At 38.2% G+C, this 24632-nt stretch overlaps 2 protein-coding genes and 1 long non-coding RNA gene across 3 annotated transcripts in view; 2 read left to right on the top strand and 1 right to left on the bottom strand.

Annotated features, from left to right (window-relative positions):
* LOC107570860 (laminin subunit gamma-1-like) overlaps positions 1–3804 on the top strand; it is an 86745-nt gene extending 82941 nt beyond the window's left edge. The window contains exons 21-24 of the mRNA XM_016257140.1: positions 1304–1506; positions 1773–1916; positions 2737–2839; positions 3083–3804. Of these exons, the coding sequence (XP_016112626.1) occupies positions 1304–1506; positions 1773–1916; positions 2737–2839; positions 3083–3333 (701 nt within the window). The 3' untranslated portion in view covers positions 3334–3804. The remainder of the gene's footprint in view (positions 1–1303; positions 1507–1772; positions 1917–2736; positions 2840–3082) is intronic.
* Positions 3805–5668: 1864 nt separating this feature from the next.
* Positions 5669–18271, top strand: LOC107570864 (allograft inflammatory factor 1-like). The gene is made up of 6 exons (XM_016257145.1): positions 5669–5857; positions 6061–6122; positions 9925–9991; positions 12290–12331; positions 13761–13923; positions 17773–18271. The coding sequence occupies exons 1-6, from the start codon at positions 5833–5835 to the stop codon at positions 17858–17860; spliced, it is 447 nt and encodes a 148-aa protein (XP_016112631.1). The 5' UTR covers positions 5669–5832; the 3' UTR covers positions 17861–18271.
* A 5109-nt stretch (positions 18272–23380) lies between these two features.
* On the bottom strand, positions 23381–24500 carry LOC107570866 (uncharacterized). The gene is made up of 3 exons (XR_001607097.1): positions 24464–24500; positions 23949–24087; positions 23381–23849 (listed from the first exon to the last, which is right to left on the bottom strand). It is a non-coding gene; the product is annotated as an uncharacterized lncRNA (long non-coding RNA).
* Between the last annotated feature and the right edge of the window lie 132 nt (positions 24501–24632).

Here is a 24632-nt window from a genome sequence, read left to right as displayed (position 1 = left end):
TAGTTTAATGGTTTCTATTTTAATATCCTTTAAAATATCATTTATTTCTGTGATGCAAAGCTGAATTTCCATCAGCCAGTATAAAGTGTCACATGATCCTTAATAAATCATTCTAAAATGCTGATTTATTCTTAGAATTATCAATTATGTCCAATTTATTTGGAAACTGCGATACATTTTTCAGGATTCTTTGAGGAATAAAAAGTTAAAAAGAACAGCATTTATTCAAAATATAAATCTTTTCTAACAATACAAATCTTTACTATCACTTCTTAACAATTTAATACATCTTTGCTGAATAAAAGTTTTATTTCTTTCAAAAAAAAGAAAGAATAAAAATGTACTGACCCCAAACTTTTGAACTGTAGTGTATATTGTTAGAAAAGATTTCTATTTTAAATAAATACTCTTCTTTTTAACTTTTCATTCATCAAAGAATCCTGAAAAAAAGTATCACAGGTTCCCAAAAAAATATTAAGCAGCACAACAGTTTCCAGCACTGATAATAAATCAGCATGTTAGAATGATTTCTGAAGGATCATGTGACTCTGAAGACTGGAGTAATGATGCTAAAAATTCAGCTTTGCATCACAGGAATAAATTAGATTTTAATGTATATTAAAACAGAAAAACGTTATTTTACATCATAATAATATTTCACAATATAACATTTTTCCTGTATTTTTGATCAAATAAATGCAGCCTTGATGAGCAGAAGAAACTCCTGTAAAAAAAACATTCAAAATCGTTCTGATCCCAAACTTTTGACTGGTAGTGCATATATATACACAGTATATATATATATATATATATATATATATAGCATTAAAGTGATTATTTGTTGAATTGAATTTAATTGAATTGAATTTATAATCTTAAATTTTCTATAATATGCTGTTCTTTTGAACTTTCTATTCATCAAAGGGTCCTGAAAACATTTATTATGGTTTACACAAAAATATTAAGCAGCACAACTGTTTTCAACTTTGATAATACTAATAAATGCTTCTTGAGCAACAAATCAGCATATTAGAATCATTTCTGAAGGATCATGTGACACTGAAGACTGGAGGAATGATTCTGAAAATTCAGCTTTGCCATCACAGGAATAAATTGCTTTTTTATTGTAATAATATTTCACATTTTACAGTTTTTACTTTATTTTGATCAAATAAATGCAGCCTTGGTGAGCATAAGAGACTTCGAAATCTTACTTCTTAATCAAACTTTTGAATGGTAGTACATAAAATGTGACAATGTTGTGATAATGTACTCTACATTGTAAAGATGTTCTCTGCTGTAGACATGGAGCAGGACTGGCCTCAACTGCCCACATATAGCAAAGGATATCTGAAGAGAGAGAAGATGCTGAAAGAAAAGACCCTGGTGGATGTGAAAAAAAGAATTAAGCAGACAGAGAGAACGATCAAGCCTGCAGTGGAGAATGCTACGGCTGCGAGCAGCACAGCTAAACAAGCCCAGGATACTGCAGATGCAGTGGCTAAAGTAGGCTACTCTGTTATATTTGTCAGTCCTGTTTAGCTGAAGTTTGAATGATGCAAACGAGAAATACTTTTCTCCCAGTCATTGAATCGAAATATTTTTCAGTAACATTTTTTGTGGTTATAGATGTTGTGTATAACAGAACTTTGAAAGGCAATTTTGTCCAATCAAATCCTTAAACCCCAAGATGTGTATAAACACTGCATTGCCTCAAGGAGCCTGGACTGAAGCGGGAACTGAAAGCCCTGTTATGCTTTTATTCATGACAGGATGCCAAAGTGTCCCTCACGCAAGGGAAACGGACAAAACATGCATCTGGACAGTTGCGTTCAGTTGTTGACACCACCCTGGAGCAGTTGACTGAGCTGGAAAGCCAAGCTGCACAGAAACAGGAAACCATGGAGGCAGAGGAGGTAAACAATTTGGCATTAACTGGATAGTGGAATTGCCAATGTTTGGCCAGTTGGCTAGGACCTCAATGTCATTATTATTATTAGAACACAAGACTTCTGCAGGACATTCAGTACTGCCTTTCTGTTTAGGGGTTTCAGACACTGCAGTCAGGGGCGCTGCTAAGGGGGGGAAAGTTAGGACGATTCTAAGGGTCCACGCACTTTTGGGGCCCCCAGAGATCTGTTTTATTAGTAGTAACAGTAGTAGTAGTAATATAATAGAAATTTTAAATGTATCTACCAAAGAATTACAAATAAAACAAAATGATGGCTTATTTCTGCGTTTCCGGCAAAATTATCTCCCCCCATTCACTGCATGGTTTCGTCCCGTCCTACGTAACCTAGAGTCACTGAGTGAGATCAAATAGTAAACTGTCAAATTAGAGATGTCTTCGAGTTCGAGGGGGGGGGGCAAACCTAGCCGGACGATTTGGTCAGTCGCACTTTTAAACACATTTTAGTTTTGCTATAGAAAATCTACAAATTCACACTCTGATTACATAGAGCATAACCAGATACACTGCATGTAAATTACAGCTGCGCTTCTATTTTGACACACTAAACTTAGCAATAAACAATAATGATATTCTAGGGAATTGTGTGCTTCTAATTTTATACCAATAGTCTGAACAGGACCCTTTTCTATTCTAACACAAGAATGCATCTGTGTATAAGGCAAGGTTAAAGTATTAAACATGATACTTATCTGTAAAGTCCAGATTAGGTGACCGAGGAGGTTGTTTTTGCATAGCCATGATGCTGATTTGCTATTTCTCCTTAGGACATCCAGCTTTCTTCAAAGAATGTGATAGACAGCATGGAGACGGCCAAGAGTCAGCTGGAGTCCTTTACAAGCATGCTATCTCTGCTCCTTAAACAACTGGGTGAATTCATGATTTTAATCATTTTTTTGATTAGTTTAGTTGTTTATTGCTTTGCATTATTTTGTTTTCAGCATGCTTTATCTCTACAACCCTACATAGGACAAGCAGTTTGGAGAATGGATGTTTTGTTTTGTTTAGTGCTTTGCTTTGCTTATTTTTTTTTTTTCATTTTTTGGGGGGGACAAAAGTATTCCTTTCAACAATAATCTCAAAATCATACTCTTCTCCTGTTGATGCGAGCAGATGCTAATGAGGTGCTGGAGAACTATGATCGCATCCTGAATGAGACGGCAGCCCGTCTTCGTGTTCTCCGGGGTGCTGTGGAGGGTCCATCTCTCACTGGAAAGATTCAGAGGCTCCACAGTGCTGCGCAAGATCAAGAGAAACAGCTGCAAAATCTTGAACAGAGCCTGCAGGAGATACGAGAAGAAAGAGACAGTCTGACAGACATCACCCAGAACTTGCCTAAAACATGCCCACAAAAAGGGCACTGAGCCGGCGGGAGGAAGAAGTCTATCAGTTGTCTAGTCTTTTGGAGAGACATTGAGGTAGCTCAAAGGAGTTAGTCACCTCAGAGAATCTGAATCAAGGGAAGCTAAAAAAAAAAAAAGGGAACAAACCTCTGAAATCCCCCTCTCCCTCTCAATTTCTCTTTTAGCTGTATCTTGTTACAAAGCAATACTGAACATATAAATGACACATTCAAATGTAAATGCTTTATAAACATTCATTTGTTGTGAATACAGAGTGGCTTTACTTATTTACTCTATTGGTAAAGAGTCAAAATGCAGGTGATGGCATTTATATTTAAGTAGCACTTTGAATTGAAATCATCAGTATTCAAGCAAAATGTCAGTGTGACTGGACTTCCAGAGATGATCACATTTACATTATGCTTGAATATTGATGTTTTGCAGACTGACATTATGAAGTTTGCTTGCAATGTAATATGCAATTTTCCCACCATTAACCTTAACTAATGGGAGTTCCTGACAAGATATGGTCTCTTTTTGGCCACTTGGGGGTGCCATCTACTCAAATTAATCTGGTTGTTGTACACCAGAGCTGCCCAAACTCGGTCCTGGAGGGCCAGTGTCCTGCAGAGTATAGCTCCAACTTGCCTCAACACACCTGCCTTTAAGTTTCTAGTATGTCTAGTAAGAGCTTGATTAGCTGGTTCAGGTGTGTTTAATTGGGGTTGGAGCTAAACTCTTCAGGACACCGGCCCTCCAGGACCCAGTTTGTACAGCCCTGTTGTACACAATGTCCTGCACACGAGTTTGAATCTGAACATTTTTAAAAGTCAGTAAATCAAGACCAAATAAACATAGGCTACTGTGTGCCATGCTGTTTTCAAGAGTGTGATCATGCATTATGAGCATCAGCGTGAGCCTGTTGATATGCAATGTATTATTTATTTAACATGGCATATGAAATATTTATTTCTGTGCTTATTATCCATCTGTTCATAAATTATAGTCACAAAAGGAATTGGCTATGAATAGTTGAAATTTTCCATTATTTGGAATATGTTATCAACATGTCTGCATGGCCCATCGTTTGCTTGCTTTCAGTTTTGATGTATCGTGGCTTATTGTATTAGCTGCTTCCTGTGGAAACTGAGCTTTTGATCTGTTATCTGAGCCACTGACTGAGCTAGTACCCTTTAATGTTCTTAACCCCATTGAACCCAAGATTAGAGACACGTTGCTTAACTTTAATTTCAATAAAAAGGGAACCATTTGTCAAAAACGGACAACCAGATTAAACACTTCACACTATAACACACATCCATAATGCATCGCACACACAAAAAACTGCATTCATAACAATTGTCATATTTGTATAGATTATTAGTTATAGTCACAAAGCTATATGTTTAATGTTGACAGATCATTGACTCTATATAGCAGGGTTCCTCAAATCTTGCCCTGGAGGGACAATGCACTGCAGAGTTTAGCTCCAACCCTGATCAAACTCAGCTACCTGTGATTTTCTAATGATCCTGAAGACATTGATTAGCATGCTCAGGTGTGTTTGATTAGGGTTAGAGAAACTCTGCAGGAAAGTGGATCATGTGGGCTAGATTTGAGGATCCTTGCTATATAGGATAAAAAAAAAATTTTTGACACAAAATATAATAGGCTACTTAAAGCTGTTGAGAATCGCTATTAAAACAAATGCTGTAGAATCAAAGGCAAATCATTGGAAGCAACCATGTTAAAACCCACACACATCAAGTAAAACTTTATCAACTGCACAACAATAAAGCATGCTACGGTGACGCAGGAAATTAAATTCTTCTGACTTGCAGATCCAAAGTAGACATAAAAATAGATATAAGCTGAGATAACAATTAAATGTGATGAACGATAAGAAAAGAAACAAAAACTATAAATATGTATTCTAATAAGAGCAAAAAGGTTAAAAAAGTGGAATTTTCACAGCAGCACAAATCGGTATGCACTGTGAAATACAATATGAAATGTGCGAAACTAAATGAAGCATGCAGCAGTAATTACAGGAAGATAAGTTTGAAGTTAAAAATTAAACGATGAGAAAGATAAGATAGGAGTGAAAGTGAAAAAAAACAGCTGAGCAATACAATATATGTGCAAAACTGACTAAATAAAAAGTGCTATAACAGTTACTACGTAGTGGAGCTGAGCACGGCTGGAACGCTGAAGGCATTTTATAGGCGTATATATGGCTAATAAAATTACAAATAGCTTTATACGTTGTATATATGCATAATGAAAGGACATTGGCTGGCAGAACACCGGAGTTTCCCCGTTGTCGTTTGAGTCTGCATTACCTCTCTTCACCGCACGGTGGCGTTTATAGCTGTATTCCTGGCGAGCAGAGAGTGCATCACAGGGAGACCTGCGCGTGTAAACAGCGGGAGATTCCCTCTCTCCCACAGACCTTACCGACGCGAGCGAGCGCTGACACTACTCCACTGTCTCTCCGTTCTCTACCTACACCGCCCCAGCATGCCTTCCAACCTGGATTTACAAGGTATATCTTTTGTCGCCGGTCTGTTTTGAGTGAATCGATGCTTTATCTAGCGTTATACGCACGGAACCTGTTTTTGTTCTGTGCGCGCGTGTGTGTCGTTAGCGGCCGACTGTCCTTATCTCATGCCTGCAAGTGCACCAGACAGCCTGATGAAACATCCAGACGGGTGTGTAACGTGAAGGTCCCTATGTCTCATTTTTCAGGCGGGAAAGCCTTCGGGTTACTCAAAGCACATCAGAGGGAGAAGCTGGAGGAAATCAATAAGGTAAATAAGCTAACGCCGTCGGATTATTATTGTCTCAATTGGGAGGCGAGATTATTTCATTGGCCTTTGAACCGCCTCCATTCGCCCTTGTGGTGTTCCCAAACGCTTTGTCTCTAAATATTAGTTTGGTTTTTAATTTACTTCGCTTCTTCTCTGTGGTCTCTTAGCTGTTAAATGTTATTTTGGGCAGCAGCGGAATTGTTAAGCTCGACTTTACAGCAGCACGACCTAATTTAGTTAGACAGTTCGACCACATTAAGCCGCAGATCATTTCACACTCCAGTGCAGGGCTGTGTCTCAAAACCTGCTGAGCTGCCAAGGGTGGCAGGGTTGTCTCCTTTTATTAAAGCTGCACGAAACTGTAAAAATGATTAAAATCACTATTGCGGTAGGCATCTGACCAGGTCTCGAGACGCAGCCCAGTTCATCCCGCGCATGAGTCATTCACCGCCGCGTTAAGCGCTTACGGTTTCCCCCGAACGCTCTCCCCGTCACCCATTGGTCGGACAAACAGATAGCCCCGCCCAAAACTCCCGCCGTTGGCTGAGCCAGTGTTAGTGTGTTTCGCGGGACCAAGATTCTCAAACAATAATTTCGTTACCGCCACAGCATGCTTTCAGCATACTGGGTAGCCTACTATAAGCATATTAAACAAAGTATTAAAAAAATTACATGCTTAACATTTAAGTAAGCGAGGTGACCTCATCTTGGGCGTTTCAAACAAACCCAGACCTTTTACGAAAATCCCAAGAGGCTTATTTTCATGAGCAGTGTTATTTTAAAGCTAATATTTAAGATCAGCCCTCTTTGATGTGATAAGAGGCAGTGTGCCCCCCCACAGCCGGCTGTCTCTGTGCCCTCAGACGGGAAACAGGTGTCTGTGATCCGGCATGAATGGACCCATTATGTGGGAAGAAGATTGAGGAGTGGGCAGCAGTGGCATTTGAGCCGCTGTTCCCCCTCTCATGTGGACTTTTGCTGGCAGGAGGGACAGCTTGATGTGGTCACATGAACACTCAGGAAAAAATCACTCAGGTCATATACTGGCCTAGTAGTGTCATCTGCCGTGCTTACCTGCACATAGTGTAGAGGTGATTCTCAGGAAAAGGGTCAATAAAATGTTCAAGAGCATAATGCATTTCACATAACATGGCCAAATATATTCAGAGTCATGATTTTGAAGACAATTTTAGCTTAATTTTGACTCCTAGTTTCGAGTTCTGTGAAGGAATGTTGTGCAGTCGTGACTTGACTGAGGTAGAAGGCGGTACTCGGGCTCTTCATCTCTCAGCATGACTCAAGAGGGCTGATCCTCACAGTGTAGTTTTCATCTTCTAATTCTAAAACCGTGTCATGTCTTGACCACAGTTTGCTAATCTAGCTTATTTTTACTCCCCTCTCCAAGTATGTGTGGGTTAGAGAGAAAGAGGCAGAGACAAGACGTCATGATGAGTCATAATTAACAGTTCAAGGTTGCTTTATGCTTCTCAGGCACCTATAGATCCACACACACGGGATGTTTGCTTTTACAGCACATTCCTTCACTTAGTTAGCAGCATCTCCCACCAACCATATTTAAAATCCACTCACAAACACACCCACACACAGTGTGTGATTTCCCTGATACACACACACACACACACACACAGTGTGTGATTTCCCTGATACACACACACACTCTAATTCTTCACTGATAGTGAAGTCTCATATCACACATGTGGATCTTTGATTTATGGGCCTTAGGCAGAGTCTTGTCATAGATCATTAACAGAGATGTTAGAATTAACCGGCCTTTGTTGTGTTTGACATTTAATTATGCACTGCCCAGTTTTTCAATAACAGGAGGACTTTGGGAGTGCTTTTTGTTTTGTTATTGCTGGCTACACTAGCAAACATCCTGCATTCTCTGACTGACACTAAAGGTGCGGTCACATTAGCAAAATTTCGTCAATTTCTTGGGCAAAAAAGGTCTGTTGTCAATAGAGTGCACAGCTCACACATAAATCACTTTAAAATCAAGAAGATTTCTGTTGGTCAATTTGACAAATTCATGTTGCCAACTAGGGCTGCACTATTAATCAAATGCGATTATGCGCATTTTGTTAGTAAAGCCGGTTCTGTAATCAGCAGTAAATCATCATCACGTGCTTTCAGATGGAGCAGAATTTACTACACAGAGCCGTAGTTCACTGACAAGTTACGCAAAAAAAAAATCGCAGACGATATTATTGCGCAATTATGAAATCGTTCACGGTAATGACAGCTGTTTGCATAGCTTCTCAGTGAACTACGGCTCTGTGAAGTAAATGCTGCTCCATCTGAAAGCATGTGAAAATACCACATTTAATAACATATTTTTACTCCAAACTCACTTCATAACGTCAGTCGAGTGTTTGAAATAAATCCTTCAGTGAGATGATGTGGCTTCTTACACAGAATAAGGCACGCAACATATTTCATATTTAATATTTAAGCAGTGATAAAGGCATCGCATTATAAATATACTTAATTTTAATGAAAATTATAATAATAATAACTCTGATAAACCATATATTGTCATAATCGTGTGTTCATTAGTCACGTTGAATCAATAAAAGCAGTTAAATCTTCTGTTTATCCAGCTACCGCTATAGGCATTTCCTGGGTTTCTTCTGCGGGGTGTTTTGGGAGTTTCCACGCGAGAGCGCCTTCGGATGGAGATTTACTGCTGATCACAGAACCGTGCTTCACTGAAAGATACGCATGACAATCGCAGCTTCTGTCTAATCGCGATTTCGATTTATCATGCAGCCCTATTACCAACTTTAAAAAGTGCAAAATTTATGTGGGGAAATATTCCCAAACATATGGCTCTTTTTGTGCACGACAATATATAGTAGGGATGCACCGAATGTTCGGCAACCGAAATTATTTGTCTGAAAATAGCAAAAAAAAATCTCTTTCAGTGTTCTGCTGAATAATATGTACCGAACAATGACTAACGTGATCAAATAGAGGCACGCACTAATGCAGCAAACATGTCGGCAGTGTGAAAGTATTTAAAACTATCAGAGAAAGACGCAGAAATCATTACAAGCACGAAGCACCGACAGCGAGAGACTGTTTAGTGCTGCATCACGTCTCCGATGAGAAGAAGAGGTGGCTGATGCTGGTGGTTAGACTACTGTACAGGTGCGTTTTTCTTCCACACTTTTTCCTTCCGCTCAACTTTCTGTTAACATGCTTGGATACAGCACTCTGTGAACAGCCCGCTTCTTTGGCAATGAATGTTTGTGGGTTACCCTCCTTGTGAAGGGTGTCAATGATTGTCTTCTGGACAACTGTTAGATCAGCAGTCTTCCCCATGATTGTGTAGCCTAGTGAACCAAACTGAGAGACCATTTTGAAGGCTCAGGAAACCTTTGCAGGTGTTTTGAGTTGATTAGCTGATTGGCATGTCACCATATTCTAATTTGTTGAGATAGTGAATTGATGGGTTTTTGTTAAATGTGAGCCAAAATCATCACAATTAAAAGAACCAAAGACTTAAACTACTTCAGTCTGTGTGCATTGAATTTATTTAATACATGAGTTTCACAATTTGAGTTGAATTACTGAAATAAATAAACTTTTCCACGACATTCTAATTTATTGAGATGCACCTGTACATGGTGGAGAATTAGCAAAATATTTTGACACATGCTTGCTCGCCCTCTCTGGGCTTCTGGCATGCACAGCCGAACAGAGAGGATAATCATTCATCCACCCAGTCTGTTCCAGTTAGAAATCATGCTAACTCTCTGTTTCTCTCTCTTGTTTGCAGGAGTATATGGAAGATCAGAAGTACCGGGATGAAGAGGATTTGCCAGAGAAGTTGAATTCTTTTAAAAGTAAGAGTTGCAAACTAAAGGATAGTTGAAACATTTTAAACACTGACATAGTCCAGCGTTTATATGCACACATGTTTGTGTGTTTGTAGCATGAATGCTAAGAGAGCTTGTGTGGGTGTTTGTGCATGTGTGATGGACTTGCTTTCTCCATATGGTCTTGCAGGAATGTGCTGGTCTTGCCCCCTCGCTGTTGTGGTTTTGGACATGTGCTTCTTGTGGGAGAGGGAAATAACGGTTTGTGTGTGTGTGTGTGTGTGTGTGGGAAAGGACAACTGGAATGTAAACGAACAGTCCTCTGAGCCTTTTGGTCAAAGCTTAAGTGTGGTTTTGCTTTTCTCTCTGAAAACCTGCATGCGAACTTCAGCCACCTGAATCCGGAAGTCATCTTCCCTCTCTTTCTAATGTTAATGCTGCTCAAAAGATGACCCATGAAGTTTAAAGTCAATATTTACTCTAGATTCACACAGGGCGTCCGTCGGCGTCAACGCTTGACGGAGGGTGTGTCTGAAGCTTGGCTCTGACGCGATCGTCATAGTGACAACAGCCAATTACATTGGACCGCAATTGGCTAGTGCCTGAGCTAGTGTATTTGCATAAGGCGATATGATTGGCTGACACCTCCATTGGCGCTTGAAAAGTTGAGAAATTCACACGCCCCATGTGAATGTACTGTTACTTTTAACATAGTCTTGGTTTTACTGTGCACAATTGATTGGTGGCGTTTCAAGTTAAAAATGTTTTTCTTTGTAGTCTTTTTTTTTTTATCAGAATGTAATTACTTACTCTGCCTATGAAACTAGAGATGCTTCAAATATATATATATTTGATGTCAGTTAAAATCACTATATAATTTCTGTTTTTTACATTTAGGCAATCTTTGCCGTCATCTAATGCTCACTTAGTTTATCTTTAAAAACACTGTTAAATGCAATCTTAACAAATCTCAAAATTAATATCCATTTTTACTGTACAATATAATGTTATGCTTACATTCACTTGTAGCATTTAAAATAATTGATTTTAGGTTTGAGTGGGTTAATGTATTTAGACAAAATTGTCGTAAGTTTTATTATAAGCTATTTTATTGGTTATCGGCCATAACATCTGCTTATCTGTGTCAGCCAAAATTTTTAATAACAGTGTATCCTTATCTGAAACAACTTTCCTTTTTGGCTGACGAAAAGTAAGTTCCTCTTACTTTTCAACCCCTCCCCTCCATCCGCCCACTTTTCACAATCCAGTCTAGTCTGCTCTACTTTTTTCCTTCAGAAATATGTCAGATTGTTGCTGTTTTTTTTTTTAATGGATTGCAAGACATGTTTCATGTTAACTTTAGACCCAAGGGCCTCCTTTATCTCTGAATTATTTACTACCAGCCGTCCTCAGTGTGTACGCTTGGGTTTGTGGGTCATTATCAAGAGGCAGTGATCAGGTTATAGGGGTTAAGTGGCTCTGAATGTTTCAATGATTTCTTGTTAAACAGAGTAAGAAGATGGAAAGGACAGAAGTCAAAAGCACAAGGTACAGGAGGAGCACCAAACCTTTGAGATTTCTCTTGACATGGTTGAAAAGAAGGCGCATGCTCACACACACACATACAGTCGGCGCACTTGCCGGAGTGTTTGGCCTACTAATGTCATTATGTGTGTACACCGCTGCCCTAAAACCAGAAATGAAATGAGAGTTAGGAGAAAAAGAATAAGAGGGATCACCATCCAAAAAAAGATATTTAGAGAGAGTGATTCAGTCAGTGAAAATTGTGAGCTACATTTAGGCAGTGTCAGTGCATTTCAACGGATGACCTCTCTTGCCAGCTATGTTTCACACGCACACATTGAGCTCGGAGGTGAACAGGCTGCGTTTGTGTTCATAGGGGGCCATTGTAACCCTCTCCTTCCCATCAGCCTCCTCTCACGGTGACTCCGTTACACTCTCAATGTGTCCACTCTGACAGAAGCCTCATTGTGAGAATGAAACGACACCGATTGAGAGAGAGGAAGTAGTAGAATAATCCAGCAAAATCAAATAGGACAAGGATTCAAATCTGGTACTAGATGTCCTCATTTACGGATATAGCCAGCCATCCTTTGTGAAATAGGCTTCATTTTGGATTAAAAAAAAAACCCGCAGAGAAATGCTGGGTTTTTCAAACATCCTCTCTGTTGTTTCCCTCTGAACTGCAGCTGTCACATGCCTGACCTCTAGATCTAGTGCTGCCACTGTCAGATGTTGCTGGCGATTGTGTGTGTGTGTGCTATTAAAATATCTATTAAAATATCTTGTTTTTACAATCCACAGATAAATATGCTGAGTTTGACCTGAACGATCAGGGAGAGATCGGTAAGTGCGTGTGTATTTAAGACTTTGTGAGTGTTAGTGGGGAAGGGCTCTTTTGTCATGCTCACTGTGTAGGTGATACCACACTTGACAGATGGGAAACATGAGAACTCACCTGTAACCAACTTAAAGGTCACTATCATGTGCTGTAGAAAGAGTAGGAGTGACTCATGACAGGAGATGGAGATTTAAAAAATTGTAAATAAAAAGAAAAATTCAAAAAGAACACCTTATGAATTCAAATCTTTAAGCTTGTTGTTTGTTGCCCTAAAAGATTCAAGTTGCTGTGGGGGGAGCAAAAGTTGAGCAACAGTTTCAAATCTTAAGCAAGTTAAGTCAGTATTATTTATAGCACCTTACCTGAATAATAACACCTGAACTGTCTGGTCTCACTGTGCATGATTAATCACTGCAAGCATGCAAACATGCGTCAAAATGTATTACTTACTGTGCATTTAAAGCAACTTTGCAGATGGCATAAACACAGCACAGGAGGGGGTTAATAACATTAATAATATTACAGAAATAATAAAAATATTTTTCATATATTTTATTATGATTACCAACAATGCAGTCAAATCAATCACGATGACAAGCTGTGCTATTTTCCAATTCTATTTCATTCAGAAATGTATAACATGCCTTTTTATACAAATGGAAGGCTTGCCCACATAAGATGTTGGGGGAAAGTGGCATAGGCCCTTATCTTGATTGTTAATCCATCAGTGTGTGCCACAGAAATAAGGGCACTTTAGAGGGCGATTCATGGGATACGTGTAAAAATGTGTAGTTTGTGATAGCAAGTAAGTATGTTTTTTATGAGAGAGAGGCGTAATGTATAATGTGGGACACAAAAATTGAATACACAGTGAGGAGAAAATCATTCCACTAATGCAAATGTTGTGGAGAGATGAACACTGACAGCTCTGTGTAGCTCTACTCTATGGAAGTATGCTTGGTGTTGTATCAGCCCTGAGGACATGTATGTGGTGTTATCTTCAGAATGCATTTCTGTGAGCATTGTGATTGTGCCAAACTAGTCGGCTGTAAGTAAATCCTGTATAATTACGCTTATTTTTGGGTCATGTACACCAAATCAGACTCTCTTTTAGGGGACTCTCACACAAAAAGTAGGGGTCTTGACAAGTTATTTCAAGACTATTTTTAACTTGATACTTCACTTAAAACACAAACCAACAGCCAAAGACATCCGTCTGCGTTTGTACTATGCAGCCCTTCAACAAGGTTATTGCCAGATATTCAACAAATATACAGGCTAAATACTGTGATTGACTAGTTCATTGGTAAACAACTAGTCAGCCACCCACCTTTATTAGCGATCTACTTGTCAAGCTGTAAGAGTCTGTTTGTAGTAGTTCACTGTTGTTTGTTTGTGTGATGATGGCTGTATATGTGTGTGTTTCCTTTGCAGACATGATGGGCTTGAAGCGAATGATGGAGAAGTTGGGTGTGCCAAAGACTCATCTGGAGATGAAGAAAATGATCTCCGAGGTGACAGGAGGTTGCAGCGATACCATCAACTACAGGGACTTTGTGAAAATGATGCTTGGCAAGCGATCAGCTGTTCTCAAACTGTAAGTGTGTGTGTATATGCATGTTTCAGAATCAGAAAGAGCTTTATTGCCAAGTGTGTTTACACACACGCACACACACACACACAAGGAAGTCGTCTTGGTGTCAGGAGCTTCCAGTACAGAAAGTACAAACATAGTGCAGATATGCATATAATTTAAGGTAATAAAAACACTAATAATAAAGAGAATAGACAAAAAAATTCTAAATAACAATATAATAATAAAATATAGAGAAAAAGAAAATGTCAGTAGACATGTTTCTGTGATTCTTCATGCATGTTCTCTCTCCATCTTGTTTTAATATTGGCAAATGGCATTATGCGGAATTGTCAGGCTATTTCCTGCTGGCGAGTGCTTTGACACAGTCCAGCTATTTTTAGATGTGTTTAATCTTGTCAGCACATCCAGTGCAGGATTAGCATATCTGTGCCATTATCTCTCAGTGGGAGAGGGATCCGCTGTGACAGGTGATGTCATTACCATGGGGTTGGATCAACACCAGACATTTGGCTTTAGTACAGGACAAGCCTCTGGTATCTCTGTATCAATACTAAATCGATACCCAAGTCATTAAATAAACAGCCTTGAGTGACTGATAATATGAAACGGGGGCTGTCAATTGTTAATATTGCAATTATCAAATGAAATGGAAAAAAAATAGTGTGACAAAATAATATTTTGTTTAAAAACAAAAAGTCATGCTACCTAAAACAATTTATTTTATGACAGTATTTTTATTATTTTATTTCATTTATTTAACATGATCTCATTCTTTTGAATTTAAACAAAAAACGGTGGCTTTTCACTGTTGAATAAAGCTTTTAAAACTTTCAAAATAAACAAACTGTGTCACATTACGATTTTTAATGACACGATTTTGTACTTGAATATACAATGACATAACACACCACACATTTTCTTGGGTGGGGTAGGAGATACAGCTTTCCCCTAATTATGGCCGTCAATGACAAAAAGAAATTGTGGAGGATGTTCTATTTGGAACTGGTATCACTAAACACCTCCCTAGTCTCGATGGAAGTGATAAACAAAATCTTTAACTTCCTGTTTTCTTTTTGTGAAAAACATGGCTGTAGTTTGGAAAAGAAAATTGGGTTGTTTGTGACAAACACTAGTTTGTGCCAAGTTTCATGATTCATTGAAACTATCTTAAGCTATTTTTTCACAAGGCTTTTGAGTGGACTTGAGTTTGAGTTTGAAGTCTCTTACACACAAAGTGCTCAGGTTTGACATTACAGAACATAGTGGTTGAACAGTCATTGGAGGTGTCATACTTTATGTTGGATCACTCCATGAGTAAATACCTATAGCAGACTGAAATATAATTGTGGAAGCGAGAAAAGACAGTGGAAAATGCGTTGTTGTACAGTTAGGAAACACAATGGGAGTCTGTATGAAATGTTATGATTTTCTGCTCGCTAGATTTGATAGATGGCTTTTTTTCACCCATTTTAAAGTAGCCTACACCAGACAGAAGTTGGTTTGTCTGAACATTTTGAAAAGTAATTGCACAAATTGTGGTATAAATCCTGTGTGTAACTATCATTTGAGTTTCATGCTAAAGTTGTCTGGTGCTTTGCCTCAGTAAACAGAACGAGTCATAACCACTATTACTGAATGTCTGGTTCTTGGTTCTGATGCTGCAGATGGAGAATTGGTTCATTTCATGCTGTGCTGGATGTCTTTGATAACTGGTTGTGTCAGTAGAGACATACTGATTTATTATTAGTTTGTAGTGATGTGTATCTTCATCTGTCTATATTCTACACATTGTGAATGGGGGATTTGTGACTAGATGTTAAGGGCTTATGAGAGATTTATCAAGGTTTACCTGAAACAGAAAGTCACATGGTCTGAATTACAGTATGTGAGCGGAATGGAGCGGCAACAATTTCTCAGAAACACCGCGGTGCTTTCGTTCCATGACGAAGTATGTGGCTAAAATATTTCAGTATGTTTTGAAATACCACAAAGTTCTGTTCAGAACTTCTATTTAATGAAAAATAAATACACTATGCGAGAATAATAGTTTTAATGTGGTTTATTGGAACACTCCAATTAGCCCAAGTCTATATTAAATAACTGTTTAACTCGTTTGGCTGTGCAGCATCTCTCTACTATGGCGAAACTGAGTGTTGTAGTTACTTCAGAAACAGAAAGAATATGCTGTAATTTTTCCATTTTTAAGCTGATAAATCACAGAGAGTGTTGACCATTTTCTACACTCCTGATCTGTGTAGCAATGTAGCAGCACATTAGTTTAGAGCGGAGACTTACTACCTGTACAATAAACTGTTTAAAACGTGAATTCACCCAATCAATACTGAGCATCCCACATGCTGCTAACAAACATGCTTGAGATAAAACCTCCCGCAGTCGTCCATCGCCGTCATTATAGCCTTCACCTTCTTTCTGATTGGAGTGATCCATATATCTGTCACGCTAGCTAATGATATATGTGACCCTGGACCACAAAACCAGTCATAAGGGTCAATTTTTCGAAATTGACATTTATACATCATATGAAAGCTGAATAAATAAGCGTTCCATTGATGTATGGTTTGTTAGGATAGGACGATATTTGGGAGAGATACGACTATTTGAAAATCTGGAATCTGAGGGTGCAAAAAAATCAAAATATTGAGAAAATCGCCTTTAAAGTTGTCCAAATGAAGTTCTTAGCAATGCATATTACTAATCAGAAAATTAAGTTTTAATATATTTACAGTAGGAAATTTACAAAATATCTTCATGGAACATGATCTTTACTTAATATCCTAATGATTTTTGGCATAAAAGAAAAACCAATAATTTTGACCCATACAATGTTTTTTTGGCTATTGCTACAAATATACCCCAGCGACTTAAGACTTGTTTTGTGCTCCAGAGTCACATTTAATGCGTGAATTCTTGATCAAATGCAGTTATATTATGGGCTGTTAGCATTAATTGTGCTCGTGATGGAGCGGTAGTGGAGTGAAAACCACAACGCTCCGACTTTAAAAACATCCACTCCTCACTCCAGTCAGAAATCACGCCGCTGCACTCCGCTCACATACTATGGTCTGAATAGATCAATCAGCAGTTCTGCACTGTCACTGTTCTCTTTTCTTCTTTTTTTTATCTCGTAATTCCAAAATTTTGTCTGATCCAGCTTTTGTGGTTTCACAGGCTGGTCCAATCTTGCTTTCTTTTTTGCACTTTTACAGTGCACTTGTTCTCTCTACTAATCTACTTGGTGGGAAGCTGGGATTGCTTCTAGCCAGTGCTGGACACTGAGTGGTGTTTTTAAACTCCCTATGTTCTTAAATACCTATATTTGGACATAGAAGCCTTATCCTTTGAAGCATAGGACTAATGTGTATGTGCATAATAAAATATTGACATCTGATCATATTATATATAACATAATTATTTGATCTAAATTACAATTGATTTTAATAAATCCCCTTGTAGTGGTGGGGAGAATAAACTTATTCATAAAAATACTTGCAAAGCTAATATGGTTTAAATAGTTTACCATAAATGTTTCTAATATTTTAACGGTGTGGGTTTTTTCACGTTAAATCATGGTTCTAATTACTTTTAGGCAAGGCCAGTTTATGTATATAGCACATTTGTACACTGGTAATTCATGATGAATCAATTTTAGGTGGCAAGAGGAGTTCACTTTCTTTTTTAAATTCATTATAAAAAAAGTGTGCATATAATAAATATATATATATATATATATATCTACACCCCAGTTGTGGAATATTTTAGATTTGATGGTTGAAATGAAATGACCTTTTCACTAATGACTTAATGAATTTTCTCTCTTCTCTCGTACAGGGTTATGATGTTTGAAGACAAAGCTAACGGGACCAGCTGTAAACCCGATGGACCCCCACCCAAGCGTGACATCACCAGCCTACCATAGATGGCATCCCTGCATTCGCAAATCCTGCCCATTTAACATTAGGGGCTAGGTTTCTATAGCCTTACCTAGAATCTTTTTGCCAAGGTCCAGGGAAAATCTTAGTTCATAGACGGACAAAATTAAGAAAAAAAAGTGAAAGATGTCTATATATATATATATATTTGCTGTGAAGAAGTCGAAGCACAAAGTGGCTTTTTTATAAGTAAACAAATGTATATATTTATATGAAAAAGGTGTTTTTGAATAGTGTTTACAAGCACAAATCCTGTGGGTGAAGTACTAGTGAAGTTTAGTGTGTAACACTGCAAGTGTACTAAGAATAGCGTGTACGGGATGACAGAATTGTAGCTTGCAAGGCAGATTTTAAGAATTACGGTTGAGAATTACGATTTTTCGTCCTCCCCCATAATGTGTGATTTCATTTTTTCATTTTAAGATGTTCATGTTTGCCACAAGTTGTATTCGCTTGAAGCGTTCTTTAGCTTTTGCTAACACCGTGTCCTAAAGTGTGACATTGTAGATGTGCGCGAGGCTCTTTTAAGATTCATTTAGTGCTCCGCCATGAAAAAGCTTTTCATTTAGCTTGTTCTGCTTCTAAATGCAGGATTTCCTTTGTAACATTTCTGTACAGGAAGGGGCAGGGAGTGAGAAAGCTGGGATTTGAGTGAGGGAGAAGGCAAAAAGGGACTACCGTTCATTTCTCAAACTTTTTGCTCATTCTGTCAATCCCTTCTTCACTTTCCACAGTCTTCAGACTTTTTTTTTTAACCTGTTTGTATGCGTCCAAGTGACTGTAATCTGTAACATTGCTGTACCGTATAAGCACATTAACTGTTAAGTACACACATATCGTGCAGATATGCTTTCAATCACTTTTAGGTTATGCTTTTATAAATTCTCCTGCTTAAATTGGAAATTATGTTGTAGGTAAGATGTGTCGCTGATCGTTGCGTTTTAGATCCGCAGCAGGGTTTATTTTAGTCACTATGGCGGAATAGTTTGAAACCGCTCTTTGTAAGTGCCTCACTCAGTTTGATGTAGCAGAGGTTGAGTGAAGCATCTTTGAAACATACTTTGTGTGTGTGTGTGCATGGAATTTATATTCTGTTGAGTAACATTTTGAGGCATTCCAAGAAAGTCGTTGTGTGATGGAGTCCTTGGAAATGTTGTCACGTTTTAACCCAAGCAGACTTACATGTTGTGCAGCTCTGATGCAAATATTCCAGTAGTGCTTTGTCCTCTTTTATTTTATTTTCCAATGGCCTCAGCAAGTTTCCTTTCTATAAGATGTGCTTTAAGGAAAACAAAATTATCTCAAAAGTTTGTTTTTTAGATTAAAATGTCAGTAGAAGCTGGTGTGGCTTTCACTTCCATTTCAGACTTAATCTGCAAATAAAACAACTTGTATTTGTTTCTGTCACGTCATGTTTTGTGGGTTTTATTTCTGTGCCTCTGTTCAAGTTCATCTCATTGACATGCTTTTATTTTCTTTTTAATATCAGTGAAGTGTGAATTGAGGTCTGCACTGTGTTGCTATTAGAAATGCATTTCAATGAGTTATTAGAATTATTAATAGTTTTCTGTCAGCATATTAATAAACAGAAGAATTTGTAAAAAAAAAAAAAAAAGTCTTTTTTTTTTTTTTTTTTGCAAACACCAAAGGAAGTAAATACCCTACTGTTTTCTTTGTTTGTGTGTGTGTGTGTGTGAGTATGTGTGCGCTTGGATATAATTGTCCCCCAGGAATGTGTGATAAAACCTCAGTTTGGGGACATTCAGGTATGTCCTAATTTGTGAAAAGCCTTTAAAGTGGGTTTACTCTTACATTCTTTCATAATACTAAAAATGTGAGTTTTCATTTGAGGTTAGAGTTGGAGTGTGTTAGGAAGTGTGGGGTCAGTGAGATTTATTTATTTTAAAGAAATAACTTTTATTCAGCAAGGACACATTAATCAAAAGTGACAGTAAAGACATTTATGATGTTACACGATTTTTATTTCAATAAATACTGTAATTTTTAACTTTATATTTATCACAGAATCATGAAAAGAGTATATGATGGTTTTCACAAAAATATTAAGCAGCACATCTGTTTTCAACATTGATAAGAAATGGTTCTTGAGCACCAAATCAGCATATTAGAATGATTTCTGAAGGATAATGTGACACTGAAGACTGGAATAATGATGCTGACAATTCAGCTTTGCGTAACAGGAACAAATTGCATTTTAAAATATATTCAAATAGAAAACATTTTAAATTGTAATATTTTACTATATTACTGTACAAATACATAAAAAATATACATCTTACTAACCCCAAACTTTTTAATGGTAGTGTAGTCTATTAATAATTAAAAACCTTTAGAAGTCTTTTGTCACCATTTAGTTAAGTAAACTTAAGATAAGAAAATGTGTGTTTACGTGGATTTCCAATGTAAAACATCAGTAATAATTTAGTCCAGCAAATTATTCTGTAACACAATATGGTTTCAGCTGGTTCTTGGGTATGTAAGGAGCTTTCTTGCTGTGTAGTCTATAATGTTCAAGCAGTCATAATGGAAACCACATAGGTGTATGAAGTGACGGAAGTCATTATAACCCACATTTACACATAAATAACTCGTGGTCTTAATCTGTAGTTTAGCTTGTGAAACTAGCATGTGTGAAGGTCAACCATTTGTTAAAATTGTAGGTATGATAATGGTCACAAGAAGATATTACATCTCTAGGGTTTGTTTGTGCCACCCTGTTTTATGCTGTGTGTAGGAATGAAAACCTCTTCAATTATAGAACCAAAATGAAGGAACTCAAACATATATTCATCTTTTTGCTCACAAAACAAGGTTTTGTAAACCACTTCACTTAACTCTCTTTGTTAACATTTCTGAAAAACAGAAGTTATTTTGGGGCTTTTCCAGAATAATGATAGTAAAGAGGACCTTTTCATAAGAGTAAACTCAGTGGTCCAGTTCACTTCCTCATTAGACTTCTGCATTACAGATAGAAGTGGCCTTGTTTTCACCCACAACTCAGTTCTTTATACAGCTTATCTATATATGTGAAACAATGTTTAAAAAGGTAATTGTTACCTCCTCCTCCACACAGTTAAACAGCAGGTCTACGTGTCGCTCTGTCTCTGTCGACTGTGTCTGTCTCTCTTCCCCATTCTGCCTAAGAGACATGTATTGACACTAAAAGGAACTTTACCAAACATCTTTTGTAACGCTGACCTTTGTAATCTGCTTTTGTGTCAGAAATAACAAATAGAGCTAGCATAGACGGATTAAAAATGACCAGCAATTTTATATGCAATGATTAGTACTGTATTCGTGCTGCTATACATTTACATTTACATTTAGTCATTTAGCAGACGCTTTTATCCAAAGCGACTTACAAATGAGGACGATGGAAGCAATCAAAATCAACAAAAGAGCAATAATATACAAGTACTATAACAAGTCTCAGTTTAATTAATGCAGTACACGTAGCCAGGTTTTTTTATACAATATAATAAATAGAAAGAAAATAGACAGAATAGAAAAAGAATAGAGCAAGCTAGTGTTAGAGATCTTTTTTGCTTTTGTTAATTGTATAATAAATGAAAAGAAAACAAGCAGCAAATGAATAGAGTGCAAGTCTAAAAGGGACAAGTGTGTTTTTTTTTTAAAGAATAGAATTAGTAGAATAGAGAGTGCTAGAGTTAGAGGGTCAAATAAAGATGGAAGAGATGTGTTTTTAGAGTTGGACAGGTCATTCCACCTGGAGGGAACTTAAAAATCTGCAAAAGTGATTTTGTGCTTCTTTGGGATGGCACAATAAAGCGATGTTCACTTGCAGAAGGCACGCTTCTAGAGAGCACATAAGTCTGAAGTAATGAATTTAGGTAAAGGGGTGCAGAGCCAGTGGTGGTTTTGTAGGCAAACATTAATACCTTGAATTTTATGCAAGCATCTATTAGTAGCCAGTGCAAATTGATAAACAGAGGTGTGACGTGCATTATTTTTGGTTCATTAAAAATTAATCTTGCTGCAGGTTTCTGGATTAATTGTAAAGGTTTCATAGAACTGACTGGAAGACCTGCCAAGAGAGCATTGCAATAGTCCAGCCTGGACAGAACAAGAGCTTGAACAAGGAGTTGTGAAGCATGTTCCGAAAGAAAGGGCCTGATCTTCTTGATGTTGAATAAAGCAAATCTGCAGGACCGGACAGTTTTAGCAATGTGGTCTGAGAAAGTCAGCTGATCATCAATCATAACTCCAAGGTTTCTGGCTGTTTTTGAAGGAGTTATGGTTGATGTGCCTAACTGGAAGGTGAAATTGTGATGAAATGATGGGTTTGCTGGAACCACAATCAGTTCTGTCTTGGCAAGGATGAGCTGAAGGTAATGGTCCTTCATCCAGCAAGCCCTGAGGCACCCCAGTAGTTAGATGTTGTGACTTGGACACCTCACCTCTCCAAGATACTTTGAAGGACCTATCTGATAGGTAAGACTCAAACCACTGGAGTGCGGTTCCTGAGATGCCCTTTGCCAATAGGGTTGACAGGAGGATCTGGTTGTTAACCGTGTCAAAAGTAGCGGACAGATCCAGCAAGATAAGGATTGAAGATTTGAAATCCGCTCTTGCCAGTCTTAGGGCTTCAACAACTGAGAGCAAGGCAGTCTCGGTTGAATGTCCACTTCTGAAACCTGAAACTGAGGATTTTTGGATTTACGCCACACCCTTTCAGCAGCCCTGAGCTTAGAACGATGTTCACCGAAAGAACAGCAGATAACCAAGGGGCAGAAGGGGTTGTACGGGCTGGTCTGGAAGACAAGGGGCAGACAGTGTCTAAACAAGATGTAAGAGTGGAGCAGAAAGTATCAGTAGCACTGTTAGCATCAAAAGATGCTAACAGTTTAGGGGAAGGAAGCAAAGATGAAACCATAGCAGATAGCTGGGAGGGTGAGAGTGAGCGTAGGTTACGTTGAAAGATGACATGTGGAGGGGTATGTGTTGTGTCAGAAACCATGTTGAGGTTAAGAGTGAGTGATCCGAGGTGTGCAGTGGAGTAACCAGTACATGATCAGTGGAGCAGTATCGTGTGTAAGTAAGGTCCAGTTGGTTGCCTGATTTGTGAGTAGCAGTAGTTGACACTCAGTTGAGATCAAAAGAGGCAAGCAGAGTGTGGAAGTCTGCAGCCTGAGGTTTATCTAGGTGGATGTTGAAGTCTCCAAACATAACTAGGGGAGTACCATCCTCAGGAAAGGTTGAGAGCAGCACATCTAATTCATCCAAGAAGTTACCTAGTGGTCCTGGGGGTCGATAAACAACTACAAAATGGATTTTAAGAGGGTAGGTAATAGGAACTGAATGAGATTCAAAGGAGCTGTTGGTACCCAAAGATGGTAAAGGATTAAGTTTCCAATAATTAGAGATAAGCAGTCCAGTACCTCCACCTCTTCCAGTCAAAAGGGGGGAGTGGGAAAATGAGAAATTATTGGAGAGTGCTGCAGGTGTAGCAGTGTCCTCTGGTTTGATCCAGGTCTCTGTCAGGGCCATGAGATTTAGCTTTGCATGACTAATAATAGAAGTAATGAAATCGGCTTTGTTTACAGCAGACTGGCAATTCCAGAGACCAATATAAAAAGAAAGTAGTGTATTAGCAGACATAGGCAATGTGTAAAGGTTGTTAGGATTGCGCTGCCTATAGTGTGTGAAACGTGGTTTGCGAGCAGTAGTGATAGTAGGGATCTGGAAACACACAGTAAGAATTGGTTATAAAAACTGAAACAGAAGTGAAACAAGTAGCAGGAAAAAGAATGAATCAAAAGCGATACTTATATCTCTTGCCGGTGTCCCTGCCCGGTGGAGTCGATGGTCTTTACACTCTTCGGTCTTCACATGAGGAGGCCTTACCAGGAGGGCTGCGTGACCCTTTATACTCCTACTTAGTTGCTAAGGTGTGTGCTGTCTGAGTGTCGCCATGATGGACTGTGTCTCCCCCTACTGGGGTGAAAAGAAAAAGTTCTAATGTTTCTTCGTAATATGATTTTAACAGGTAGACTACCATATAAAACATGAGGGTAGAGTTTGCACTTGCCTCACCTGTGGCAGTTGCTGATTGGAGGATGGTCTCTCTGTAGGCCACCTGCAAGGGTCCTAGGTGAGTTTCAATGTTGTGGTCTCTCTTAATACGGTCATGGATGATCTCAATGTGTAGCTCTCCCATGCCACACAGTATCGTCTGTGCATAAACAAGTGAAAAAATACATTGCAGAGCAGGAGAATGAGAAAGAGAGATTACAATTAACATTTTTTCCCCGTTATTGCTTAATCTAGTTTCTGCTAGGGCATTGCTAGGTTACTAGGGTGTTTTGGGCAATCGCTTACTCCCAAAAAAACGCTCCCAAATCTATGATATTCTGGTTATTATATATATTATGACTTAGGTGCTTCCTTCTCCTCAACACAAGATTCAAGGTATTTGATGTCCGTAGCACAAATGGTGCAGGATGGGTTATGTGTCACAATGTAATACATTAAGACACTTTTTCAAAGCACTAAGCTTAAAGGGTTAGTTCACCCAAAAATGAAAATTAATTAAAAAAACATTTACTCACCCCCGAGGCATCCTAGGTGTATATGACTTTCTTCTTTCAGACGAATCCAGTCAGAGTTATATTAAAAATTGTCTTTGATCTTTCAAGCTCTATCATTGCAGTCAGCGGGTGTCGCATTGCTTCAGTCCAAAAGAAGTTAAATAAAAAGCACCCATCCATAAAAAAAAAG

This window comes from Sinocyclocheilus grahami, unplaced genomic scaffold (genome assembly GCF_001515645.1).
Source record: "Sinocyclocheilus grahami isolate Dianchi unplaced genomic scaffold, SAMN03320097.WGS_v1.1 scaffold1514.1, whole genome shotgun sequence".
Taxonomy (NCBI): Eukaryota; Metazoa; Chordata; class Actinopteri; order Cypriniformes; family Cyprinidae; genus Sinocyclocheilus; species Sinocyclocheilus grahami.
Note: the sequence above shows the minus strand (reverse complement) of the source record. Positions and strands in the feature narration are given on the sequence as shown.

Excerpts from the sequence above, each read along its gene's own strand:
- LOC107570864 (XM_016257145.1), top strand. The coding sequence starts at position 5,833 with ATGCCTTCCAACCTGGATTTACAAG. Across the intron at positions 9,992-12,289 it reads GAAGTTGAATTCTTTTAAAA|ATAAATATGCTGAGTTTGAC; the intron begins GTAAGAGTTGCA and ends TACAATCCACAG. Across the intron at positions 12,332-13,760 it reads GAACGATCAGGGAGAGATCG|ACATGATGGGCTTGAAGCGA; the intron begins GTAAGTGCGTGT and ends TTTCCTTTGCAG.